The sequence below is a fragment of the Sus scrofa genome, chromosome 9, assembly GCF_000003025.6.
Source record: "Sus scrofa isolate TJ Tabasco breed Duroc chromosome 9, Sscrofa11.1, whole genome shotgun sequence".
In the NCBI taxonomy this organism is placed as follows: domain Eukaryota; kingdom Metazoa; phylum Chordata; class Mammalia; order Artiodactyla; family Suidae; genus Sus; species Sus scrofa.
In genome coordinates, this window is record NC_010451.4 from 12130494 (window position 1) to 12157934 (window position 27441).

Genomic DNA, 27441 nt, shown 5'->3' on the forward strand with positions numbered 1-27441 from the left:
AACAGAGAGACACTGAACGTTTCCATCAGGGCAGAGATGCCAACTGCATGGTGTTGCTCCTGGTCGGAGGCTGGGCATTTTGTTTGCTTGTTTTTATAAAGGGCAGGCCCTACAGTCTCTATTACAACACTACTCACTTTGTGTGAAAGCAGCCACAGACCACAGGTAAATGCTGGGTTGTGACTGTGTTCCATAAAACCTGATTCCCGGATGCTGTATTCACACACAGGGTGGCCTATAATTTGCTCTCTGTGATCTGGTCCTGCCGATCTCTCCGCTTCACCCCCCACCACCCCCCTGCTGCAGCTTAAATTCTTCTTTCCCTCACTCCTCCTTCTGCAACTACCCTGGCCTCCCATCTGTTCCCTGAACATGTCAGGCACAAACTTACCTCAAGGCCTTCACATCTGTTGTTCCATCTCGTATCCTTCCTTCTTTGAGATAAATACATGATACATGGCACACTGAACATTCTTTTTCAATTTTTTTCCCTTTTTAGGGCCGCACCCTCGGCATCTGGAAGTTCCCAGGCTAGAGGTCAAATCAGAGCTACAGCTGCCGGCCTGCACCACAGCCACAGCCGCGCCAGACCCAAGCCATGTCTGCGACCTATGCTGCAGCTGCAGCTCACGGCAACACCAGATCATCATCCTGCTTAGCAGGGTCAGGGACTGAACCTGCAGCCTCACTGATACCAGCTGCATTCGTAACCTGCTGAGCCACGACAGGAACTCCTTTTTCCAACTCTTTACTCAAATGTTGTCTTCTTAAAGAGGCCATTCCCTTGGTATCCTATTTGAAAGTTCAACTACTTTCCCAACCTTCCTTTTCTATGTTACTTTTCTCAACAGCATTCATCTCCTGCTAATATATCATATATTCTACTTACTTATCATGTTTATTGTCTCTCTTCCTCCAACTAAAATAAGAATTACGTGAGGGAATTATGTTTTTGGCTATTCTGTTCAACGTCCTATTCGAAGTGCTTAGGAGTGACCAGTTCGGTATTTATTCATTTATGTATTTATTTATTTATTTTTTGTCTTTTGTCCTTTTAGGGCCACACCCACAGCATACAGAGGTTCCCAGGCTAGGGGGTCTAACTGGAGCTACAGCTGCTGACCTACACCAGAGCCACAGCAACGCCAGATCCGAGTCACGTCTGTGACCTACACCACAGCTCACGGCAATGCCGGGTGCCTAGTCGGATTTGTTTCCACTGCGCCACGATGGGAACTCCCCGGAATTTATTTTTAATAGTTGAATTAATGAACCCAGGTTTGTCTTTCATGACACACGAAGATAAATACACATTTACCACAGGGTGACCTCCCTTTTTTAGCTTCCCATATCCAAATGTTTTTTTCCCCTTGCTCTCCTAGTTGGGTTCAGACTTAATTGACAAGGATCTATGAAAGCAAATCATCTTCAAAACAGATCAGAGACAATGGAGAATTAAATAGATAAAAAAGAAATGGGGGAAGGTAAGGGTTAGAATCGTTTAAAATGAATGTGGGAAGAACTCTGAAATAACTATAAAGACTATGTAGACATCGCAAACTCCTCTTTTAGTTTTTCCTACACTTCGGGTATGGGGCACAGCTAAAGCTATTAAGAAGTAAAACAATTAACCACCTAAAGCTCACTCTCAAGGTGGAGAGAGATAGCAGGCACCCTTGGTTTGAAAGTGTTTAGCTCTTTAGGGCATGGGTTATTTCAAAATGAGGGCCATGAATAATAAGGGAAGTGGGAGAAATCTCGTTCAGATCACAACTTTCTGATGGTCTTCTAGTTTCTTTTTTCCTTTTTTTTTTTTGCTTTTTAGGGCCGAACCTGCAGCACAGAGCAGTTCCTGGGCTAGGAGTGTAACTGGAGCTGCAGGTGCAGGCCCACATCACAGCTGCAGCAATATCGGATCCGAGCCTCATCCGTGACCTGTTACACCACCGCTCACAGCAACGCCAGATCCTTAACCCACTGAGCAAGGCCAGGGATCGAACCCACATCCTCATGGATAATAGTCGGATTCGTTTCTGCTGAGTCACAAGAGGAACTCCCAATGCTGTTCTAGTTTCAATGAAGAATTTAATTATTACAATGAAGACCTTAAAAATTAGGATATCATTAAGGATCAGCTATTTAAACTATAATAGTGATCAGGCATAAAGTAACGGTTTTATCTCAAAGATACTAGCAGTTATATTAAATTTCTAAGAAATTGTACAGAATCATAATCCTTAGTTTACTTTAAACTTGTACTCCTGCCTTGTTCAAACTTCTTCTTTTTTTTTTTTTTTTTTTGTCTTTTTGCTATTTTTGGGCCGCTCCTGTGGCATATGGAGGTTCCCAGGCTAGGGGTCAAATCGGAGCTGTAGCCACCGGCCTACGCCAGAGCCACAGCAACGTGGGATCCGAGCCGCGTCTGCAACCTACACCACAGCTCACGGCAACGCCGGATCGTTAACCCACTGAGCGAGGGCAGGGACCGAACCCGTAACCTCATGGTTCGCCTTGTTCAAACTTCTTTAACTAGAGATCTATTCCTTACCTTCACTCTCTGAGCTAGAAAGCCTACGCTTGTGAACTCGTCTGATTTCTTTACCACGTCGTAAACTCTTCTGGGAACCATCACTTTCTGAATCTTCTTTGTAGTTAATTTGTCTTTTCTGGTTCCTCCTTGATCGCCTTCGCCGAGTTTCTACAAAATCGTCACTAAAATCATCACTAAAGTCACTTTCTATTAAAAAAAAGGGGGGATGAGAGGGGGGAGGAAAGAAAAAGAAGCATAAATTTTAATTTCGCTAAACAAAAATGTAGTTAACTTAGGTTATAAAAATGTAAAGCTACCAAGCAGAGTTCAGTCATAACAACTTTTCAATGAAGAATAATTTTCACAATCTTTAATTTCCTTTTTAATAAAGAGTAGTCTGGGAGGGGGCTTTAATGCCGAATGTCACAAAGGTATCCTATTAGCAGTCAATCTTCAAGATTAAAAGATGTTTTATACTTTCTTTCTCTCATACAACCTAGAGCTACCAAGTCGGCTGCGTGGCTGCCACAACCAGCTCTGCTTGGTGGAAAGTTACTATTCTGCCCCATGAAACTCTCCTGTTCCTGCGTATGTACACGGCTATAGTCATAGCTTCACAGTGTACCACAGAGGTAAAACTTTGTAACTGCAGAAAACTAAAGAGCCTATTTTCAAATAAATATAGAACTAGAGTTTTGTGGCTTTTTTTTTTTGCTTTTTAGGGCCGCACTTTTGGCATATGGAGGTTTCCAGGCTAGGGGTTGGATAGGAGCTACAGCTGCCAGCCTACACCACAGCCACAGCAACATCAGATCCAAGTGGCATCTGCGACCTACACCACAGCTCACAGCAACGCTGGATCCTTAACCCACTGAGCAAGGCCAGGGATCGAACCCGCAACCTCATGGTTCCTAGTCGGATTCCTTTCTGCTGTGCCATGATGGGAACTCCATTTGTGGCTTTTTTTAAAAATACGGAATTAAAATCTGCTAATTAAATACAGCTTATGTGGCTACTTTAACTCTCAAAGAAGAGCTAAGCAGCACTGTTCTTGTCATGTCATCTCTGATCAATAAACCAGACGTTGTGTTTTTCAGGAATGCTAACAAATTCTGCTGAATCATCCAGCTTTGTGTTCTAATGGATTTCAAATATTTCCAAATAGCTTTCCAATAGTTTAAAGGGGTCCCCACCAGCCAAATCTGGGATGAACTGAGTCAAAACAGTAAGGGGCAACATTTATGTACCTACTAACTGAAGTAAAATCCAGAAGTGCATACAGGTACGAAGAAGTAAACATGCAGAGGAGAAGAGAAACCTCGTCCTTACACAACAAATAATAAATATAACAAATGCTGGAGAGGGTGTGAAGAAAAGGGCCCTCCTGCACTGCTGGTGGGAATATAAATTGGTACAACCACTACGGAAAACAGTATGGAGGTACCTCAGAAAACTAAATATAGAACTACCCTATGACCCAGCAATCCCACTCCTGGGCACATACCCAGAGAAAACCTTCATTGAAAAGATACACACACCCCCATGTTCAAAGCAGCACTATTCACAACAGCCAAAACATGCCAACAACCTAAATGTCCATCGACAAATGAATGCACTGAGAAGATGTGCTATATACGCACAATGGAATATTACTCAGCATAAAAGAGAACAAAATAATGCCATCCGCAGCAACATGGACGGAACTAGAGACTCTCATACTAAGTGAAGTAAGTCAGAAAGACAAATACCATATGCTATCACTTATATCTGGAATCTAATATATGCCACAAATGAACCTATCTACAGAAAAGAAACAAACTGGAAAACGGATCTGTGGTTGCCAAGGGAGAGGGGAGGACTGGGAGTCTGGGGTTAACAGATGCAATGAGACGCTGCTGTATAGCACTGGGAACCACATCCAGCCACTTGCGATGCAACACGATGGAGAATATACAACTGGGTCACCTTGCCGTAGAGCAGAAATTGACAGAACATTGTAAATAAACTATAATACAAAATGTGTACGAATATAATCACAAGGAAACAGAAAAACCTAACCTGGGGTTATTTTACAAACTAGCGTGAATTCCTAAAAAATGCCAAGGTCAACAAAGTATGAGGAATATTCTAGATTAAAGGAGACTAAAGAGACATGATAAATGCGATGTATAATTATGGATTGGATTCTTAACAACGAAAAAAAATCATATAAAGGACAATATTGGGACACCTAATGAAATTTGAATGTATGCTACTAATTAGCTAACAGATTTTTTTTTTTTTTTTTTGGGTCTTTTTGCCTTTTCTAGGGCCGCTTGCTTCCACAGCATATGGAGATTCCCAGGTTAGGGGTCTAATTGGAGCCATAGCCACTGGTCTACGCCAGAGCCACAGCAACGCCGGATCCTAGCTGTGTCTGCATCTACATCACAGCTCACAGCAACGCAGGATCCTTAACCCACTGAGCAAGGCAGGATCGAACCCGCAACCTCATGGTTCCTAGTCAGATTCGTTAACTACTGCGCCACGACGGGAACTCCCAGCTAACAGAATTTAATCAATGTTAAAATTTCTCATTGTGATATTATACTGTGGTTATGTAAGAAGATTTCCTTGTTCTTAGGAAATAATCACTGGTAAAGGGGCATGATGTCTCCTCTTATTCGAAAGGCTTAGAAAAAAACATAAATAAAAAAATACTCCACAAGCCTGGCCCAAGTGGGGATATAATACTCCTGTTGATGGCACTTCCTCGTAAGATGACAGCCACCCACCTGCCAATCCCATAAAGCATTCATATCTGTGTCTTAACTGCCATGCCTCCTCTCCCTATTAACTTATAAAAACTAACAAATCACTGATCATGATCTAAATGTGTTAGAGATAACTGTTAATTGCTGATCGTTCTCTCTCTAGTAGCTAGACCTCTCTAGTAGCTAGAACAATATTCTCAGATTATAAGGACGATTTCTAAGAAACACTAAGAGGGTAAAGTCTAGGTATGGAAACACTTGGAACCAAGAGAACTCATCACGAATGAACTGGGATGAAGTGAACACATCCATCTCTATCTACCTATCTATCTTCTCAGATGTTTTATGTGAAAGATTCAGTTAGTGCTGAATCATAAGAATACATTCAAAGGTGGTTTTTTTTTTTTTTGGTCTTTTTAGGACCACATCAAGGCATATGGAGGTTCCCAGGCTAGGGGTCGAATTGGAGCTGTAGCCAGCAGCCTACACCAGAGCAACAGCAACTCGGAATCCAAGCTGAGTCTGTAACCAATACCACAACTCATGGCAACGCCAGATCCTTAAACCACTGAGCAAGGCCAGGGATTGAAGCTGCATTCTCAGGGATGCTAGTCAGGTTTGCTACCGCTGAGCCACAACGGGAACTCCAGAACTCAGTTTTATTAGAAAGCATATATTAAAATTAAATTTTAGCTTCAGAAGCCCTAAGTATTTACTGATTTGTTTGTTTATTTAGGTCTTTTTAGGCGACACTGTGACATACGGAGGGTTCCCAGGCTAGGGGTCAAATCGGAGCTGTAGCCACTGGCCTATACCACAGCCACAGCAGCATGGGATACGAACCACATCTGCAACCTATACCACAACTCATGGCAACGCAGGATCCTTAACCCACTGAGCGAGGCCAGGGATCAAACCTGCATCCTCATGGATGCTAGTCAGATTCGTTTCTGCTGAGCCACGACAGGAGCTCCTAGCTGCCTCAGGAATTTATTGACTTAGTGAGATGGGGATACAAATTACTTTTACCTGAGTCTCTACTGTTCTCCTCAGACTCCTCCTCTTCATCATCATCAGAGTACTTTTTCTTTGGGGTCTTTCTTCGCAAACGCCTGCTTTGCCTCATTGGCCGGGAAGGATGTCGCCTTAGTCTGCGGCTACAGAAATCAGTGTCGCTGTCATCATTAGATGGTGGGTCTTCTTCACTTTCATCTGGGTTCTCATCAGATACCACAAACTCATCCTGTGATCTGTCCAAGAGAAACTAGATGAATTTTGATGGTACACTTAAAACCATGAACCCATTTTTGAGTTCTGAGTTCAAATTCTAATAAGGCCAGCAAATTATCTCCCACGTACCCTGAACTCAACGCGCACAAAAACGAATCCATTCTTTCCTAACCTACTCCTCTCAGCTGTTTCCCAGCCAGGTATTCAGTACTATTACCCATCTAGGAATTCAAAGGAGAAACTTGGTATTAATCTTAATTTCGTTCTTCCTTCTCATTTCCCACATCTAATCAATGGCTAATTCCTCCTGAGTCTACCTATTAAAGATAGTATCTCAAACCTGATACCGCTTCTTTGTTCAGGAGCTCGTCTCCCTTCTAAACCACTACAGCAGTTCCCTGAGGTCTCACTAATCTCTAGACTCATTTCCCTCCAGGACGAATCTTTCTGAAACATAAACCTCACATTAGTCTGGTATTTAAAACCCTTCAGTGGGTTTTCATCATCTTTAGGGTAGAGTCCAAATTCCTATGCATGACAAAGAAACACTCCATCATCTGGTTCCTTTTTATTTCTTGGCCACATTTCCAGCATGGAAATCTCTGCTTACTTTCTTCCTCAAGTCTTGTTATCCTGAAACACCAGGAGTTTCCTAAATATTCTATGACATCTTATGCCTGCTGCTTTGGCTGTGTGCTATCTCCCTCTCCTTGGAATACGCTTTCTTCATACTGATTCTAACTGAAATTCATCAATCGGCCCAATTCATTCTTCAAATTTCCGATGAGTTTTACCTCCACTCCGAGGCTTTCCTTGTCCTCTCTGGATTGATCTGGCCCCACCCTGCACCCAGCCTTATGCTTTACCTACACTTTAGTAAGAATCAGGCAGAATGGCTTTTTTTTGTGGTTTCTTTTCTTCTTCTTCTTTTTTTTTTTTTGCTTTTTAGGACTGCACCCATGCCATAGGGAGGTTCCCAGGCTAGGGGCTGAATCAGAGCTGTAGCTGCGGGCCTACACACAGCCACAGCAATATCAGATCCAAGCCCTGTCTGCAACCTACACCACACCTCATGGCAACACTGGATCTATAACCCACTGAGTGAGGCCAGGGATCGAAACCCACAACCTCATGATTCCTAGTCAGATTCGATTCTGCTGTGCCACGACGGAAACCCCCTTTGTTATGGTTTCTCTGTTTGTTTCTTCCCCTAAAAATCTGATAGGAGAAACTTGCAGTATATTTTTCGCTGTCTACTCTAGAGGAAAGCCGTTCCTGATCTTCCATACAAATAACCTGCCCCAACCCAAACCCCATGGGTCACTAGAAAATAGTTCTAATGATTTGTACTTGTCTATTTCTCACCTTTGACTCAGAATCTCTTATGGTCATGTGCCAGAAGGTGGCACAGAGGTATACTACAAATGAATGTTCAACTGCAGTTCATAAAATTTAAATACAATTTTGAATATTGAACAACCAACCATAAAACTGCATTTTAATCTAAAAAGAACCAACATCAGAATTCTTGAACCTGTTTTAAGTCTTCTGAAAATAGATTTCTATGCGTATGAAGAGCAAAAGCGCCATCAGAGCAGGGCCGAGCTTCTCGGGCAGCCCTCGTCAAGCCTGGATCTAGGGAACGGGGTCTACGGAGGGCAGGCCACGCACCCATCACTGATCTTGAACTCGTCTTCGCTCTCCTCTTCATCCAGGTTGCTGTCACTGTCCAGATCGTTCAGTCGCCGGCGTTTCTTCCGCCGAGCGGCAGCAGCCCTCTGGGGGCGCTTATTTTCTTTTCTTTCTTCGTCCAATATAGTGGAGATGTCTTTGCCACGGTGGCCTGTGATGGTGGAGATGTCTTTTCCTCGGCCAACTCCTGAGTCCAGGGGCAAGAGAGACAGGGAGGGGGAGACAGAGACAACTGCATGTTGATCAAAAGCTTCCCTTTAACATCCTCAGCAGCTTTTTATTTGGTTTCTTATTTTGTTTCTACATATATGCAATTTTCTCACAAATGAGCTAATGGAGCTCTTAAGAGTTTTTGCATTAAACTGACTAAATCTAAGTTTACTATGTACAGAAGGTCTTAAAAAATTTTTATACAATTCACATACCATAATATTCACCCTTTTAAAGTGCCTAATTCAGAGGTTTTTAGTAGAGTCACAAAGTTGTGCAACCATCACCACTAATTCCAGAGTATTTTCATTACCCCAAAAAGAAACCTCATACCTATTAGCGGTTATTCAAGAATTTCTTCTTGAAAGTTGTCTTTTGAACATGGCTTTAAAGAGGCCAATCCTTTTTTTTTTTTTTTTTTTTAACTGTTTGCAGGATAGAGAAAGTGAGAATTTAGCAGCAAAGATGTAAATAAGGTCCACATGTCTGGAAAAGCTACGACTTCTTCAGTTCCACACAAACCGCCTACTTATTATTAACCCTTTCTAGAGCTTTCACAGTAACTAAGTGGAAATCACCCTGCTCCTTGGAGCATGAAGTCCCAACATGGCTTTTTAATTAAATTACCTTCTAATTATTCTATTTTAATGTCACCTATTAGAGACTATGGCACAAATACACTTTTACAAGGTTAATCGAAAGCAAACATTTAGATTCTGATTATCTATCTATCTATCTATCTATCTATCTATATATATATTTTGTCTTTTTAGGGCTGCACCTGCAGCACATGGAGGTTCCCAGGCTAGGGGTCCAATCAGAGCTAGAGCTGCCAGCCTACACCACAGCCACAGCATCACGGGATTCAAGCCATGTCTGTGACCTTCACCACAGCTCACGGCAACATGGGATCCTCAACCCACTGAGCGAGGCCAGGGATCAAACCTGCAACCTCATGGATGCTAGTCAGGTTTGTTAACCACTGAGCCATGACAGGAACTCCCTGATTATACAAAATTTTTGACTTTGTAGCAGTAGCATCTAAAAATGGAAAGACAGGACTTCCTGTCGTGGTGCAGTGGTTAACGAATCTGACTAGGGACCATGAGGTTGCAGGTTCGATCCCTGCCCTTGCTCAGTGGGTTAAGGATCCGGTGTTGCCATGAGCTGTGGTGTAGGTTGCAGACGTGGCTTGGATCTGGTGTTGCTGTGGCTCTGGCATAGGCTGGTGGCTACAGCTCCGATTAGATCCCTAGCCTGGGAACCTCCACATGCCATGGGAAGCAGCCCTAGAAAAGGCAAAAAGACAAAAAGACCAAAAAAAAAAAAGAAAGAAAGACAACAGCAAAGTTTCACCAGGTTCTCTGTCTGGAAGCAAAAGTAGATTTTTTCATCTAGGGAGGGACATTTACATTTCATTTCATATTGTAAAACAAAACAACCTTTAAAATACTTAGTAAGATCTGAGTCTACACAGTGCTACTGTGTCCACAGATTGTTGTGAATCTTAGTTAACATCAGTAGGGATCATGACACATGCTGAGGAGAATAAGAAAATAGGCTTGCTCGTTGCTCGAATAAAGGCATTTCAGTTAATGTATTAGCCAAGTTAGATAAAGAGGAGAAAATGACAAACATACCTCCTCCATCGGCCTCTTTGATATCATCTTCTATAGCTTCATCAATTGCTTCATCAAACTCATCAAATCTAAAATACATACAACAATCACATTACATACAGCGTGGCCTGGCATGTGGGTCAGAAGGACTGCCTCTGAAGTGAAAAGGGCTTGAATATGAAATTGCTCTCTGCCACTCTGGGGCTGTGCAACTTGGATTACATCACCTTACACTTGTTAAATTAACTCGTTTCTTTGGTAAAATGGGGTTTTGTAAATCAGTATCTAATTCTAAGTCGTCGTTTTTCATTTTCAAAGATCATCTATGCTAGGGGATCAAGCAAGTATTTCTGTAAAGTTCCAGATCGTAAATTTTCTAGGCTTTGTAGACTGTACAGTCTCTGTTGTAACCACTTATCTATCTCTGCCACTATGATGCAAAATCAGCCACAGACAACAAGTGAAGGAATATATGCCTCTGCCCAATGTGACATTTGTTATACACTGTGGTCTGAGTTTCATGTAACTGTCATACAATTTTCTCCTTTTTTCGACTATTTATAAATGTAAAAACGACTCCTAGGTCATGTGCCATTCAGAAATTGACAGTGAGCTGGATTGGCCCATAGGCCATAATTTGCCAGCCTCTGATTATACAAATCACGTGATAAAGTAAACTGAACAAAATCAGTGTTCCAGAAATAAAAGTGTGAGGAGTATATTATTGTTGTTATTAAAGATTATAATTACTGAAATTCATATATACATGATTAGAATTTTATTTTATTTTATTTATTTATTTTAGGCCCTCACCTATGGCATACTGAGGTTCACAGGCTGTGGGTCAAATTGGAGCTATGGTCACTGGCCTACACCACAGCTCTTTGCAATGCTGGCTCCTTAACTCACTGAGCTAGGCCAGGGATTAACCTGCGTCCTCATGGATATTAGCCAGATTTGTTTCCACTGAGCTATGACAGGAACTCCAGATGACTAGAATTTTAAAACTATGTAAATGTACATTCTCGCACAAGGGCGAATTTCCTCCAACTTAAGGGAAAAAAAATCAAGACTAGATGACTACTAAGACTTCTTCACATAAAAAACCCCTTTCATTTTAGAAGTGAGGTGACCAAAGGATACAGTGACTTGTCGAAGACTGTGCTAAACACGGTAATCACTAACTATATACGGTTATTTTTTATTTCATATTTTTAATTCTTTTTTTTTTTTCTATTTTCATGGCTGCACTTGCGGCACATGGAAGTTCCCAGCTGCCAGCCTACACCACAGCCACAGAAACGCCAGATGCAAGCAGAATCTGCTGCGCAGCTTGCAGCAATGCCAGATCCTTAACCCACAGAACAAGGCCAGGTACCGAACCTGCATCCTCAGGTTCTCAATATGTCAGGTTCTTAACCTGCTGAGCCAAGATGGGAATTCCTTAAATTAATTAAAATAAAAAAATTCTGTTCCTCACTAGCCATATTTCAAGGGCTCAACAGTGACATATGGCTACTGACTCCCATACTGGACAGCAAAGAAATAAAACATTTTCATAACCACAGTAAATCCTATTAGAGAGCATTGGATTAAAGTCACACAGTGGATTGACAACAGCGTTAAGACTAATAGCCAAATATTTTGCCTTTTGAGCTGAGAAACTCATTAAAGCTATGGATTTCCTTTCTAGGAAAATATTATGATGCGGCATGATGGAGGATAATGTGAGAAAAAGAATGTAAACATACGTGTGTGTGTGTGGTGTGTGTGTGTGTGTGTGTGAGACTGGGTCACTTTGCTGTACAGCAGAAATTGACAGAACACTGTAAACCCTCTGTAATAGAAAATAAATATAACGCACAAAAATTTACATATAATTTCAGAGGACTCACAAGGTTCGGTTAAGAACTCTTCTACAGTATAATTTTAAATACTGCGTAGTCTCATCTTACAGATGTATCATGATTTAGTTAAAAGTTTACCTTCAACTTTTTCACAATTGTGAACAATCCATGCATTTATTTGTCAGGCGACAATAACACATACGGATAAAGCCAGATGCAAAGTTAACGGAAAAGAGGATTTTCCTCAAGGACATGATGCGGCTGTAAAGTGCCATAACAATCTTTTTTTTTGAGTGACTACTACTTTCTTGCTCAATAAAGAACTGTTTTCTAGAATCGGAGACTACTGAAATTGTATCAGCAAAAATCCAACACCACCCTTGCCTGCAGGATCGAAGTCACTTTTAATACAAACAAGCAGCCTTGGTTTACATCCCAGGTTCAGAGTCTGGATAAAGGGCTGCATGTAACACTTCACAGTTTCCTTTATCTTCATTTTTTCCAAGGAAACAGGACCCTCTGTCCACCTAGCCATCCAGATAAGATACTGACGCCTTCACAGTCCTGCTTTGCTTGGAGCCTTCCTGTTCATTTAAATTTCATCTAAACTCTATCCTTCCTCAGTATCTTGTCGTAACTCTGTCTTTTCCTTAGCCAGATGCCTCCTGGATTTACTATGAGATTTTGCTGGATTACATGCCTTGCTTATAACCATGGGAACCAGGCAGGATATATATAAATGAATCACATAATACAATTTATGATTAAAAACATAGTTTGTAAATTCCTGTATTACTGTTATATAATTGTAAGCTGAAGGGAACATTTCGGTTAGTCTACCATTATAGGTGTAGCATCCAAACCCAAGGGAACATACCAACTACTCAAAGACACATGGCTAATTAGTGACACAAAGAGGTCTATAACTTTAGTCAATTTTATTTTTTGTCTTTTTTTTTTTTTTTTTTTTAGGGCCGCACTCACGGCATATGGAGGTTCCTGGGCTAGGGGTCAAATTGGAGCCACAGCCACAGCCACAGCCACACCAGATCTGAGCCGCGTCTGCGACCTACACCACGGCTCACAGCAACACTGGATCTTAACCCACAGAGCGAGGCCAGGGATGGAACCTGCATCCTCGTGGATGCTCGTCAGATTCATTTCCATCGAGCCATGACAGGAACTCCACTCCTAGTCAATTCTGATGTCATCCTCTATTAGGAACAGTAAGAATATGATAACTATTAAATGACAGAGTGATAAAATACCTTTTGGGGGGTCCTTCTTCTGTGTTGCTACCTTATTAAGTGCTTTACATTTAATATTCACTCACAACAGTCCCACTGTACGCCATGTGCAATGTAAATCCTAGGTGTACTTAGAGCTAAATATGAAGAATAAACACCCCAAAATTACAGAAAGTCTATGGGGGACTCCTTTCAATTTCTTTAAAAAGTACCAAGAAGGAATAAAGAAAAAGTGACAAGAGACTTAGAAATGCCCAACAAGCAGCTGCTCAGCACCAAGGAAAATGCAAAGCAAAATCACGAGACATCACCTCACCTCTCTAAGCATGGCCAGCAGGAAAAAAACAAAAGCAGGGACAGGGAGAACCCAGAAACCTTATAAACTGTTGGTGGGAATGCAAAATGGTGCAGCTGCCATGGAAAAGAGCATGGGGGTTTCCATAAAAACCAAAAACAGAACTAGCACGTGATCCATGGTAGTTCTATTTTTGGTTTTAGAACTACCATGTGATCCAGCAATCCCACTTCTAGGTATATATCCAAAATGAAATGCTAATAAAACAAATCTCTACTCCCCACCCACCCCCTTTTTTTTCTGTTTGCTTTGTAGGGCCACATGTGTGGCACATGGAAGTTCCCAGGCTAGGGGTCGAATAGGAGCTACAGCTGCCGGCCTACGCCACAGCCGCAGCAACGCCGGATCCCCAACCCACTGAATGAGGCCAGGAACTGAACCTGCATCCTCAAGGTTACTAGTCAGGTTCATTGCCGCTGAGCCACAACGAGAACACCTCTACTTCCTTTAAAACCACAATTGTATCAGGATTCAAAGACAATACAGTTCTCCCATAATGCTTATTCTGATAATGCAAATTTGTCCCAACATGACTGATAAATTGGGAAATAACTCATGCATAGCATGTATTTCACATTTGCTTATATATGGTTTTCTTCATGAGAAACAATAGGTAAATATAGAAAACGGCACCTAGCTGCACAGGAATAGACAAAACACACACATGCACACACGTTAAAAACATCCACCAGCTACCTAAGCTTATCGTGTGTGTTATAAACCACTGCCATCTGAATCCGGTATCACAACTTTCTGGCTGATTTCAAATAACTCTCCTTTTACTATTACACAGTAATCTATCAGCTCTAGCGCTCCTCACAACCACTTCCCACAGACAAACTTCAGGGCTTTTTTCAATGTAAAATGTCGTATTTGTTGTAGTATTTATGTTATTTCTTAACCGTTTAACATGTGTCAAATGATACTATCATTTTTTACTAGATCCTTATTTTTTAAAAAAGTGTATCACTGATGAAAACATTGAGTGTGTGGCCCTAACTTCATACTTCCTATAATCCCTGTAGTTTTTATGGTGGGATGCTGTATATGGCATGGCGATTCCCAGGAATGCATTTAATATGCTGCAGCAGAATTCATGTTAACATTTGTACTTTCTATCAGTAGGTTTTGACTCCACTAGCTATAATGATTTTATATTGAAAGAGTTATTTTTTAAGGTTTTTTGTAAATATAAAGAATAAGATGGACATCATTCCCATACATATTAAGGACTTTACTCTTACTGATCCTACTGCATTTTACAATGTTTTAATAACAACAGCGAACCTCACGAGGAGAACTTTTCCATGATCACTGATAAAAGTTTATAAACAGGAAGCAAGCTCAAAGTTCTAAAAAACTAACTTTGTTTTTCATTTCCAGTTATTCAGGTTAAAAGATTATGCTGGTGTTATCTGACAATGGTTTAAAATAATTAAAATATCATTTATTTACTATTTGAGACAGCGTGGTTTAATGAAAAGAACACTAGACCAGCAAACACTTAGAGAATAAGGTTTTAGTCTACGTTTAGCTGCTGACAGTGACCACGGAAAAACCCCCCCTCTGCTATTTCTGGCGGCAGGTGGAGCGCCAGATGACGTTATTGATTCTTTTGATAGGAGCGGATGGAGCAGTGTGCGAGCTGTGAGAGAGAGGGATGACTCACAATGACATGGTCCTTACCGTCACGCTGACAGTACACTGGGGGAGAGAAAGAGTCATCAAATAATTAAAGTCGCACTCATTACAATCATTACAACCATGGAAGCACTTTCAAGGAGAAGAACTGGTTCCTTTAAAGGCATAGAGAAGGTTGTTAACAAAAGAAGGTTGTTAACAAGGTAAAAATGGGAGGAAAAACTCTAGGCCGAGTGAACAGCATGTAGGAAGGGACTGAAGAACACAGGGTGGCTAACGGGAGTTCCTACGGGGAAATGAGGGGAACGCTGAGTGCAGGGCACGTCATGCAACGCCTGTGGGTCTTGTGAGGGCTTGAGTCCTTAACCCCAGAGCTACAGAAACTGGACAACAAATGTTAAATGAAGAGGATAACATGAACGAGTTTACATTTGGGCAAGATGATGCTGGCGTTTCTAAATTTTATGATCCTAAGACAGTTCGTAAGAAATACGCAGACAACTTCTAATGATTACTGTGATGACTAGAGTCAGGTTTTGTTTTGTGTTTTTTTGGGTTTTTTTTTTTGCTTTTTAGGGCCATACTGGAGGCATATGGAAATTCCCAGGCTAGGGGTAGAATCAGGGCTGCACCTGCTGGCCTACGCCACAGCCGAAGCAACGTCCCATCTGCCTGCGACCCACACCACAGCTCACAGCAATGCCAGAGCCTTTAACCCACTGAGTGAGGCCAGGGATTGAACTGGCATCCTCATGGATACTAGTCGGATTTGTTTCCTCTGTGCCACAAAAGGAACTCCCTGGAGTCTGGTTGTTTTAAAAACATTTTCCACTCTTTCGCTGTAACCATTTCTACAGATTTCATACCTGTAACTTATACATTTTCGCGTTCTTGTTGACCTCCTTTCAAGCAAGTTTACTTTGGATTTTTTTGAATCTTTTTTCTTTTCTCATGATCTTCAGAAAAATCAGGCTCCTAGGTTAAAAATACAATAATATATAGGTTTTTAGTCATAACAGAAAAAACTTCCTTGGAATTAATAGCTTTTTAACACTGATCTAGGCAGCACATGTAAAAGGTTTAAAAAAGTGAACGATCTCCTTAAAACTGAATAAACATGGCAACACTAAGTATAGAGATGAAAAAGAATATTGGTGATCAAAGGATGAAACTCTTCTGTATTAAACTTATGCTTCTGTGAGTTTCTATATATATAAAAAATATGTGGTTGCACCTGTGGCATGGGGAAGCGCCCAAGCCAAGGCTGGAACATACGCCACAGCGGTGACAAGAGGCCCTTAACACACTGGGCCACCAGGAACTCCTATTACTACCTCCACTCCACTCCCCTTTACCACCCAGTGGCACATGGAGCTCCCAGGTTAGGGATCAGATCCTTAATCCACTGAGCAGGCTGGGGATGGAACATGTGTTCTAGCACTCCAGCAATGCTTTGGACTCAATGTATCACAGTGGGAACTCATATAATTATCTCTTTTAAAACAATCATGGTGCAGTTTTATCTACCAATAGTAAAACTTAACACATAAAATATTCAATCAAGGGAGTTCCCGTCGTGGCTCAGTGGTTAAGGAATCCAACTAGGAACCATGAGGTTGCGGGTTAGATCCCTGGCCTTGCTCAGTGGGTTAAGGATCCAGCGTTGCCGTGAGCTGTGGTGTAGGTTGCAGACGAGGCTCGGATCTGGCGTTGCTGTGGCTCTGGCGTAGGCCAGCGGCTACAGCTCCGATTAGACCTCCAGCCTGGGAACCTCCATATGCCTCGGGAGCGGCCCTAGAAAAGGCAAAAAGACAGAAAAGAAAGAAAGAAAAGAAAGAAAGAAAGAAAGAGCAAAAAGACCAAAAGAAAAAAAAAATTTCAATCAATATGTGAATAAAGGAAATAATGAATTTTTTTTTTTCATTTTAGGGTCTTTTTTTCCACCTGCAGCATATGGAAGTTCCCAGGCTAGTGGTCGAATCAGAGCTGCCTACACCACACCCACAGCAACGTGGGATCCAAGCCACATCAGCAACCTACACCAGAGCTCAGGACAATGCCAGATCCTTAACTGAATGAGGCCAGGGATCGAACCTGCATCCTCATGGATACTAGTGGCTTGTAACCCACTAAGCCACAACAGGAACTCTGGAAATAATAGATTTAGAAAAAGAAAGGCACACAATGCTTAATGCTTTAGAAAACTAACCAAGCCAGGTTATTTCAGTGTGTGGTTTAATTAAGCCTGAACTAAGACAATTAATTAAAACTGAGAAACTAAGGAAAATTCTTCATTTCAAATGAAAATTGTTAAAAATACTGTCACTCACAAGATAGTTTTCTTTGTTCTTTCTTTTTTCGTTTTTTTGGTCTTTTTCCAGGGCTGCACCCACAGCATATGGAGGTTCCCAGGCTAGGGGTCTAATTGGAGCAGTAGCTGCCAGCCTATGCAAGAGCCACAGCAACGCCAGATCCTCAACCCACTAAGCAAGGCCAGGGATCCAACCCGCAACCTCATGGTTCCTAGTCGGATTCCTTAACCACTGAGCCACCATGGGAACTCTTAAATTTTCTTTTTTTTGTTTGTATTTTCTTTTTAGACCCATGCCCGAGGCACATGGAAGTTCCCAGGCTTGAGTTTAAATAGGGGCTGTAGCCACCGGCCTACATCACAGCTACAGCAACATGGTGTCCGAGCAGCATCTGCAACCTACACCACAGCTCACGGCAACGCCAGATCCTTGACCCACTGATGGAGGCCAGGGATCAAACCTGCATCCTCATGAATGCTAGTCAGATTCATTAATCGCTGAGCCATGATAGGAACTCCTAAAGTGAGTTAAGTTTTAGAACAATTGTGGCAGTATCTTCTTTAAAAATACTATAAATCAGAAACTTACTTGTGGAGGAATGATGTTTTCAATACTGATACCCACATACACCAAGCGTTCTTTCCTTTAAGTGGAAAAAAGAAAAAAAAAAAAAAAGCACACAAAGTGAGATTTGTTAAAAATTGTTAGGAAAGTATTACTAACACAGATAATACTAAAACTATGACTTCATGATAACAGCAGAGGCTAGCTTGCACACGTTAGGTATTGTCTATGAACCTTATAGTACTGGTATCTGTGGCAGGTATAAAACTTGCTAAAGCTATGAAAGTGACTTACACCAGTGAAATAAAACCCGTAAGTGAAACAGACCAGGAAATTTGACGAAAAGAGTCATGCTGAGCCTCACTGATGAATCGATTAGATGGAAAGCCAACTTTGGACAAACTAGATCTTTGCTATGCTGGAAGTTCTCATATTGTATATGATTATTTCTAATGCTATTCATTCTTGTTTGCAGAGAACACAGCCATATGCCTCTGCATGCCAGGATGCTTACAACAAAGATATGTTCAGAGCCAGTTAAGACTTTTCCAGGAAAGGTGGATCTATGAACACTAATGACATCTCTGGGCTTTCATTGCAAAGAAACAAATCTTTGTTGATTTTAATTCAACATTTCACATAATAAACTGCTATACAGAAAAGTAGCTTTCTCTGGTTCTCCCAAAGTTAATTCAATTCACAAAGGATAGCTGAACTCTTATCTACGTGCCAGTGTATGTTGAATTGAACAGAAACAGTAACCATTTGTGATGTCCACATAGAAGGACACTGATGATCCAGTTGTGTGGGTCCTTTAGAACACAGCCTTTACTGCCCTAAAACCCTGGGTCCTGCTAACAAGAGTCTTATACAGCCTTTTTATTTTTTATGGCCACACCTGTGCATATAGAAGTTTCCAGGCCAGGGAATGAATCTGAGTTGCACCTGTGTCCTGCAAAGCCACTGTCATTGGATTCTTAACCCACTGCACCACAGTGAAAACTCCCAACTTACATTCTTTTATTTATTTATTGTCTTTTTAAGGCGGCACACACAGCATATGCAAGTTCCCAGGCTAGGAATAGAATCAGAGGTGTTGCTGCTGGCCCTACACCACAGCCACAGCAATGCCAGATCCAAGCCCGATCTGAGACCTATACCACAGCTCATGGCAACACTGGATCCTTGATCCACTGAGCAAGGACAGGGAATGAACCCGCATCCTCATGGATATTGTTGGATTTGTCACTGCTGAACCGCAACGGTAACTCCCTTATAGTCTTTTTAGATATAGGTTATGCAGTTATTAAATAAAAACTGGTATGTAAGAAAATGACAGTTATTTTAATCAAAATAGTACTGTTAATGAACTGAAACTAGGAAAGGCAAGAATAGTACTAGTTGAAATTAACAGGGGAGGCTTCATGGATAAAGTCAGAACTTGAGCTCTCTGTTATTAAATATTTGATATGTCTTTCTTTACATTAACCAAGTTTATTGGGATATCAGTTTCCTCTTTTATACCTCAAAAGCCCAGCTCTCACTGGACGATCATCTCTCTTGCAACTCAATTGAAAAAACACTCACTCATGTTCCATGTTAGGTTACGATTTGTGTCAGGCTTGGAAATACGAAGGTAAATAAGACATGGTTCTTGCACGCACACTTATTTAACAACTAAATGTAGTCCATTATGAAAAGGTATAATGGAAATGTAAAAAAGGAATAGATTTTATCTGAAGAGCTCAGAAATTTGGGACGGCTTTCAACAGGTGGTACGATCTGAGTAAGATCTTGAAGCTTGACTGACTTCTTGTCAAAGAACCCTCTTGCTCAGTCATCTTCAGGAAAGTCACATCTCCCATTCCATCTCACTGCCTAGTTCAATAATCGTATTGGGCTCAGATCTTATTATTATCAATAACCACACCCCTCCTAAAATTTCAGTTTCACGGATCCTATTCTCTGACTTCTACTGGCTCACTTCCTCTGGTACCCTGATTGCAACAACTCCCTGGCTCCAGTAGGACCTCTGTCCACTGCCCCTGCCCTTTTTCCACTGTCGGTCACTCCCTTCAAGTCCTTACTTCCCCCTTACCTGGCTCAGACTCCATGGTCCATCATTATAAATACTCCTTTGCATACACTTTCAAATTCCTTGTCTCTTTCTCTCCTTCCCTCTGTTATATTACCTGGAAAATTCCAACCCTTATTAAATCCAACTCTCTGCTAGCAAAGCACTAGTAATAGTACTCTGGAAGTACAGAGCTTTCTGAATCCCCAATAATTTATGGCACCAAGTCCTAGAAGGGACGTTTACAAATCAGTTGAATGGACTTCTCAAACATGAGATTTCACAAAGCAGCACAACTCCAGCTCTATAGATAGCTGCTGGCTACTTACTAATTTACTCATTGAAACATACTTCTTCTCCATCAAATTGCAGAGCCCATATATTATATAACGCATGTTGATTACCCTGCCTGGCATAAAGTAGGTGCTCAATAAATGTTCATTAAAAGCACAAACAAGGGGAAAGATGTTAGCAAGGCTCTAAGTTGCTAGGATAAGTAGTAGAGAAATTATTTCACAGACTTAAAACAGTATGAATAAAAATGCTCACTTTTAAAAAGAGATGAAGTCACCTGGAATTTACAGTTACGTATTTACTTTAGAAATATACATATTTTCCTATTTAGAGCTCCTATATAAACATATATTAGGAACTATAATTAAAGCTTTGTTAGCCAGATTTTTTGGAGAAAATGAACAAAAACAGTAACAATTCTGCTAAGTGGCCTTGTCCCAGAATGATCTCTCATACAGGACTGAGTGAGTGATCTAAAGCCACAATTACAGATATTCTCTTAAAAGATGATATTTAAGTAAAGAGGATTACCAAGGATAGAAGAGAAAGTAAATGAACTAGTAGATAGGAGAGCAGTATAGCCAACAGTGTAAACAACCATTGTGGCATATTTTAACATACATTTCTAAATTTAAAGTATTGTTTAGGGAGTTCCCATCGTGGCACAGCGGAAATGAATCCAACTAGGAACCATGAGGTCGCGGGTTCAATCCCTGGCCTCGCTCAATAGGTTAAGGATCTGGCACTGCCGTGAACTGTGGTGTAGGTTGCAGACGCGGCTCGAATCTGGCGTTGCTGTGGCTGTGGCGTAGGCTGGAGGCTGCAGCTCTGATTCCACCCACCCCTAGCCTGGGAACCTCCATATGCCACGGATGTGGCTTAAAAAGATAAAAAGCCAAAAAAAAAAAAAAAAAAAAAGAAGTATTTTTTAATTGCAGCAGCATATCCTAAAGTGTGTGAGGCAAGAATAAAAAAAAGTTTACCAACTTTTCTACAAATAAAAGGCACAAGCATCATAGGCCTCCAAAGAAAAACAGATACAATGTGAGACAAATTCTTAGTGGTTTACATTCTTGGCTGTTAGAAAGAATCCATTTTCTTCCAAGTCCATAGAGGGTGAGCCTATTTGCTCTCTGACTGCTAACTTAGATCACCTTCAGAAAACTCACTTCTCAGAAGGGCAAGCAGATCTCAGGATGATTGAGTCTAATTTTTAATAACGATTTAATATGAAGTGAGAACCTTCCCAGTGTCAAAAATTAAGACAAACAATTTCATCATCAAAACAGTACTAATAACTGTGTAGAGGACTACTAGCCACAGTTCCTAAATATAAAGTTATTAAGTACCACTTTTATCTTCTAGTGAAAATTAGAAATAAATCTTGCCTTTAAACTAAGCAGCACCCATTATGAGCCAGAGAGAACTCAAGTTGAGTTGAAAAAAACAGGTTCTAGAAGGTGAGCCGATTTTTAAGGCTCACCTTTGCACTGAGTAAAGTGTATGAATTATGGAATGAGCAGACTGCCAGAAGGCAAACTAAAAATTATTTTTCTTGGGGGGTGGGGGGGATACTATGTGACAGCAGCTACAAGTTAAAATAGCAGCAAATGAAGGACCAATCAGGATACACTGCCTAGATTTTTCTCATACGATGTTCACGTGGGCATGAGGTTGTACTGATTAATCCCCTGAAAATTCTCTTCAGCCTCTCTATTATCAGTGACGACTGCTTTGGTGCAGGCCTCCTTGGCTCTCTAGACTTTATTCCAAAAGCTTCAACTCTAATTCCTTCTTCTTACTGTTACAAAGCCATTTTTTTTTTTTTTTTTACACTCTTTGTCTTTGCTCGCATCGTGCTCTTTGCCTGAAATATCCTTCCTCTGTTATGTCCACCTATACAACCCCTAGTTATCACCCAAGCACTTCCCTGATAATCCCAACCCCTAGGAGAACTAAAATGCTCCTCTACAATGTTCTAGGACTGCTCTGAGTGTATCTTGATTTGTTTACTTCATTTTATCACTGGTTCATGCATATGAACTCTCTAGCTGAGCTCCAGGTAAGTGAGAGCTTTGTCTTACTCATCTTTTCTCTTCAGTTTGCAGCACAATAGAAATGAATGAATGCTTAGCCAAAGACTACAAAAGGTACATATGAATACAAATAAACACAAACTTACTGTCTTGATTTTGAGCCCCCTTTAAATGAAGCTTAACTCCAATCTTACCTCCTCCAAGTAGCCTTCTTCATCGGCTTTAGACCACACTGCAGTGGCACATGGAAAAGGGAGGCCATCTCTTACAGTCAGTAGCGTGTGGTTCAGCACTTAAATGCTTTTTATTTCACCGGTGTTTATTCTGCCCACCCAGAGAGATCAGAGGGGCAACTAAGCTAAAGAACAGTTGTACAGTTTTCTCTGTACAACTACATACTTAGGTATATATTCTCCACAATACTTGGGCCACTATTTATTCAGAGTATGTTCTGATAAACATTTTGGATCAGGGATTGGCAAACTTCTGCAAGGGGACAGATAATAAATTAGCCTTGGGTCATAAGCTGGGTCGTAATGTGCAACTAGTAACTCTGCTGCTATGGTGCAAAAGCAGGCACAGGCAACACAGAAGCAAATGAATACGGCTATGTTCCCATACAACTTTATTTACAGGCAATGACATCAGAATACACAATTTTCATGGGCCATGAAATATGATTTTTATTTTGATTCTTTTTGAATCATTTAAAAATGAAATAACCACTTTTGGCTGGCAATACATAAACAAGAAGCAGGCTAGAAATCCTGTTGTGACTCAGCAGGTTAAGGATCCCAACCAGTATCCATTAGGATGCAGATTTGATCCCTGGCCTTGGTCAGTGGGTTAAAGTATCCGGTGTTGCCACAAGCTGCTGAGCAGGCTGCACATGTGGCTCAGATCTGGCACTGCTGTGGCTGTGGTGTAGGCCCGCAGCTGTAGCTCCGATTCGACCCTAGCCTGGGAACGTCCATATGCTGCAAGTGTGGCCCTAAAAAGAAGAACAAAAGCAGCAGCAGCAGGCTAGATTTGGCCCACAGGTCAGAGTTTGCCAGTCCCTGCTTTAGCACATAATCACGCATGTGCTGTCAAACTCCCGAGTAAAGCATTAATGCACATATCACAATACCTGCGTTCAGCACGCTCTTCTTCTTTAAGGCAACATCCAAATCCTGCAACTGCTCTTCTAATTTTTCACACAGTAGTTTCTGAAAAAATAAAACAGATGAGTATTATTTTTTTTAACACTCTTCTACAATCATTTATCACCTGCCTCTTACCTCATATATACAGTGCTATGAGAGCTGATAAGTGGCCACACATAATGAAAATTGAAATGCTCCTTGTATTTAATTAAAGAAGTGCCCCTTCAGTTCATCCACTGAACTGCACATGAGCAGAGTATCTTCAAAGTAATGCACATGGTTAAAGAAACATATATCTTTGCCAAGAACTCATTCTATGCCTACCTTGCTGGCATTAGTCAATGTATAAAATAGCATTTGGTTCACTTTATATACATGACAGTGATAAAATTTTGAAAAAAAATTCCAAGACATTTTTAAGGGACAAGGTTATATGTACAATAAAATAAAATGTTTCCAATCACTATTTTTTAAGAGAATTGAAAAAAAAAATTACAAAAATATGCCACATGGTTACTGGGTCAAAACAGAGCTGAGGAATGTAATTACCAAAGTGATGCTAACCCAAAGAATTCCACATCACTAAAAAAGTCAGTAAAGGCCATCTTTTTTTTTTGTTTTGGTCTTTTTGTCTTTTTGGGGCTGCACCAGAGGCATATGGAGGTTCTGAGGCCAGGGGCCCAATTGGAGCTGCAGCTGCCAGCCTACACCACAACCATGGCAACTTAGGATCCAAGATGTGTCTACGACTTAGATCGAAGCTCACAGCAATGCCAGACCCTTAACCCACTGAGTGAGGCCAGGGATTGAACCCAAGTCCTCATGGATGCTGGTCGGTTCATTAACCGCTGAGCCACAGGAACTCCAAAGGCCATCTTTTTTTTTGGCCATGCCCATGGCATATAGAAGTTCCTGAGCCAGGGATCAAACCTGCCACAACAGCAGCCAAGCTGCTGCATTGACAATGTCAGATCCCCAACCTGCAATGCCACAAAAGAACTTAAAAAGCCATCATTTTTAAAACAAACTGAGACGGGGCTTGTGAGAGAAAGGATTTCTCAGGTGCAAAAAATATCCTGTTTTTCAGGATTTAAAAGAAATCCACCTGAATCAAGATATGAGAGAAAGAGAATTTATGTTTCTAGTCACAGTACCATCAAAATGGTGAATAATTAACACCATACATAGAACTGACAAAAAGAAGGTAGGGAGAAAAGAAAAAGAGGATGAAACACAAGGATAAACAACAGGAAACTTCTTTCTTCCCTTGTATATTATCTTAATTTCTACCTTTAACAAATATGAGAAAAATAATATGAGAAATATGAGAAAACCAGAGGTCTTCTGAGAATTGCTTTGGAAAAAGAATAAAGGGAAGACCTAGAAGATACTAATATAAGGTAGTTTTTTCCCCCAATAGTCTCTAATATCACAAAAATTTGAAGGAGACAAGCAATATTTACAAACTACTCTGAAAATTAAAGATGTTTAGTGGCTGTCAAGAAATATATTAATTTTTTTTTTCCCATCTTTTCTAGGGCTGCACCTGTGGCATGTGGAGGTTCCCAGGCTAGGGGTCTAATCAGAGCTGTAGCGACCGGCCTACACCACAGCCACAGCAACATGGGATCTGAGCCGCGTCTGTGACCTACATCACAGCTCATGGCAGCGCTGGATCCTTAACCCACTGAGTGAGGCCAGGGATTGAACTGCAACCTCATGGTTCCTAGTCGGATTAGTTAACCACTGAGCCATGCCGGGAACTCCAAGAAATATTAATTTGAATATAAAATTGAAGACTGGAAGAACAGAACTGAGTCGGTCATACATGCTGGCAAGGGGGGCAGAACCATTCTCCATCTGGAATGATCATCAAAGGAGGGCGAAGGCAGGCAGTATGGTAGCCACTGTCACAGGAATCGCACAGAAGAATCTGAAACGAACCACAGATGAAGGTCAACCCAACTCCGTGACTGACATTCAATGATTCTTAAGTTAAAACTCTTTATCTGCATAAAACATAATAATAAAAAAGCTCTGATAATTAGGAATCTAACATAACATTAAACAAATTTTTTTTGCTTTTTTTTTTTTTTTTTAAAGGGCCTCACCCACGGCATATAGAGGTCCCAGGCTAGGGGTTGAATCAGCTATAGCTGCAGGCCTACACCACAGCCACAGCAACGCAGGATCTGAGCAACCTACACCACAGCTCACAACGCCGATCCTTAACCCACTGAGCGAGGTCAGGGATCAAACCTACAACCTCACGGCTCCTAGTCGGATGTGTTTCTGCTGCGCCACAACAGGAACTCCTAACACAGCATTAAATTTCTAAAGAAAAACACTAAGAAAATGTCAAGCTACAAAATTTAGTGAAAAATAACAGGTATTTTGCGAACTAGAGTTACAATCCTTTTTTAGTATGCTATGAGGAATGTAATAATACAATCTTTATAAGAGTTTTATAGCTGAAGTATCATGAACATTTCTACCACATAACAGGATTAAAAAAAAAAAAACACTTTCCACTTTATTATTATTTCTTTTTTGGTCTTTGTGCCTTTACTTGAGCTGCTCCCACGGCATATGGAGGTTCCCAGGCTAGGGGTCTAATCGGAGCCGTAGCCACCAGCCTACGCCAGAGCCACAGCAACGCGGGATCCGGCCGCGTCTGCAACCTACACCACAGCTCACGGCAACGTCGGATCCTTAACCCACTGATCAAGGCCAGGGATAGAACCCACAACCTCATGGTTCCTAGTCAGATTTGTTAACCACTGCGCCACGACAGGAACTCCCACTTTCCACTTTAAATAGCATTTCAATTACCTATTTCTTTTTTTTTTTGGTCTTTTTTTTGCTATTTCTTTGGGCCGCTCCCGCGGCATATGGAGGTTCCCAGGCTAGGGGTCGAATGGAGCTGTAGCCACCGGCCTAGGCCACAGCCACAGCAACACGGGATCCGAGCCGCATCTGCAACCTACACCAAAGCTCACAGCAATGCCGGATCGTTAACCCACTGAGCAAGTGCAGGGATCGAACCCGCCACCTCATGGTTCCTAGTCAGTCAGATTCGTTAACCACTGTGCCACGAGGGGAACTCCTCAATTACCTATTTCTAAGAAACATTCCTGGCTCCTTTTATCATGTAAATTCAAATATGGGAGGAATGGAACTACAATCTGTCCTGACTTCAAATACAAAAGCTACCATTAATTGGTCTTGATTATATTTTTTATTTGAGTTTAAGATGACCAACTCTCTGAAACTTAAAAATGGTATATTTATGAATTAATCTTCAGAAATTCCTTTATTTTAAAATAATTTTATTATTTTTTTAGGGCCGTACCTGCAGCATATGGAAGTTCCCAGGCTAGGGGTCAAATCAGAGCTGCAGCTTCTGGTCTTAGGCCCCAGCCACAGCAACACCAGATTTGAGCCCCATCTGCGACCTATGCCACAACTCACGGCAATGCCAGATCCTTAACCCACTGAGCCACAACATCCTCACGGTTACCAGTCAGATTCTTAACCCAATGAGCCACAACAGGAACTCCAACATAATTTTAGATTTATGGAAGAGTTGGAAAGATAGGACAGAGTTCTCTTAAATCTTTTACCCAGCTTCCACTCATCTTACATAACCATCATACACTTACCAAAACTAAGAAATAACATCAGTACAAAACAACTGACTGAACAATAGATGTTATTCAGACTTGACCAGTTTTTCCACTATTGTCCTTTTACTGATGCCAAGATCCAATCCAGGACATTATACTGCATTTCATCATGTCTCTTTAATCTCCTCTGATCTGTAACAGTTTCTTGGTCTTGGTTTTTCATAATTTTTTGGACAGTTTTGTAGAGTTCTAGTCAGATATAATGC

General features: G+C 41.2%; 1 protein-coding gene across 1 annotated transcript in view; it reads right to left on the reverse strand.

Annotated features, from left to right (window-relative positions):
* Positions 1 to 27441, reverse strand: part of RSF1 (remodeling and spacing factor 1) — a gene marked incomplete in the record, with an annotated part of 156297 nt that overhangs the window by 8670 nt on the left and 120186 nt on the right. Inside the window, 10 exon segments of the mRNA NM_001142834.2 lie at positions 2549 to 2737; positions 6313 to 6533; positions 8185 to 8392; positions 10056 to 10123; positions 15991 to 16073; positions 16076 to 16099; positions 18025 to 18079; positions 23534 to 23549; positions 23552 to 23612; positions 25378 to 25482. Of these exon segments, the coding sequence (NP_001136306.2) occupies positions 2549 to 2737; positions 6313 to 6533; positions 8185 to 8392; positions 10056 to 10123; positions 15991 to 16073; positions 16076 to 16099; positions 18025 to 18079; positions 23534 to 23549; positions 23552 to 23612; positions 25378 to 25482 (1030 nt within the window).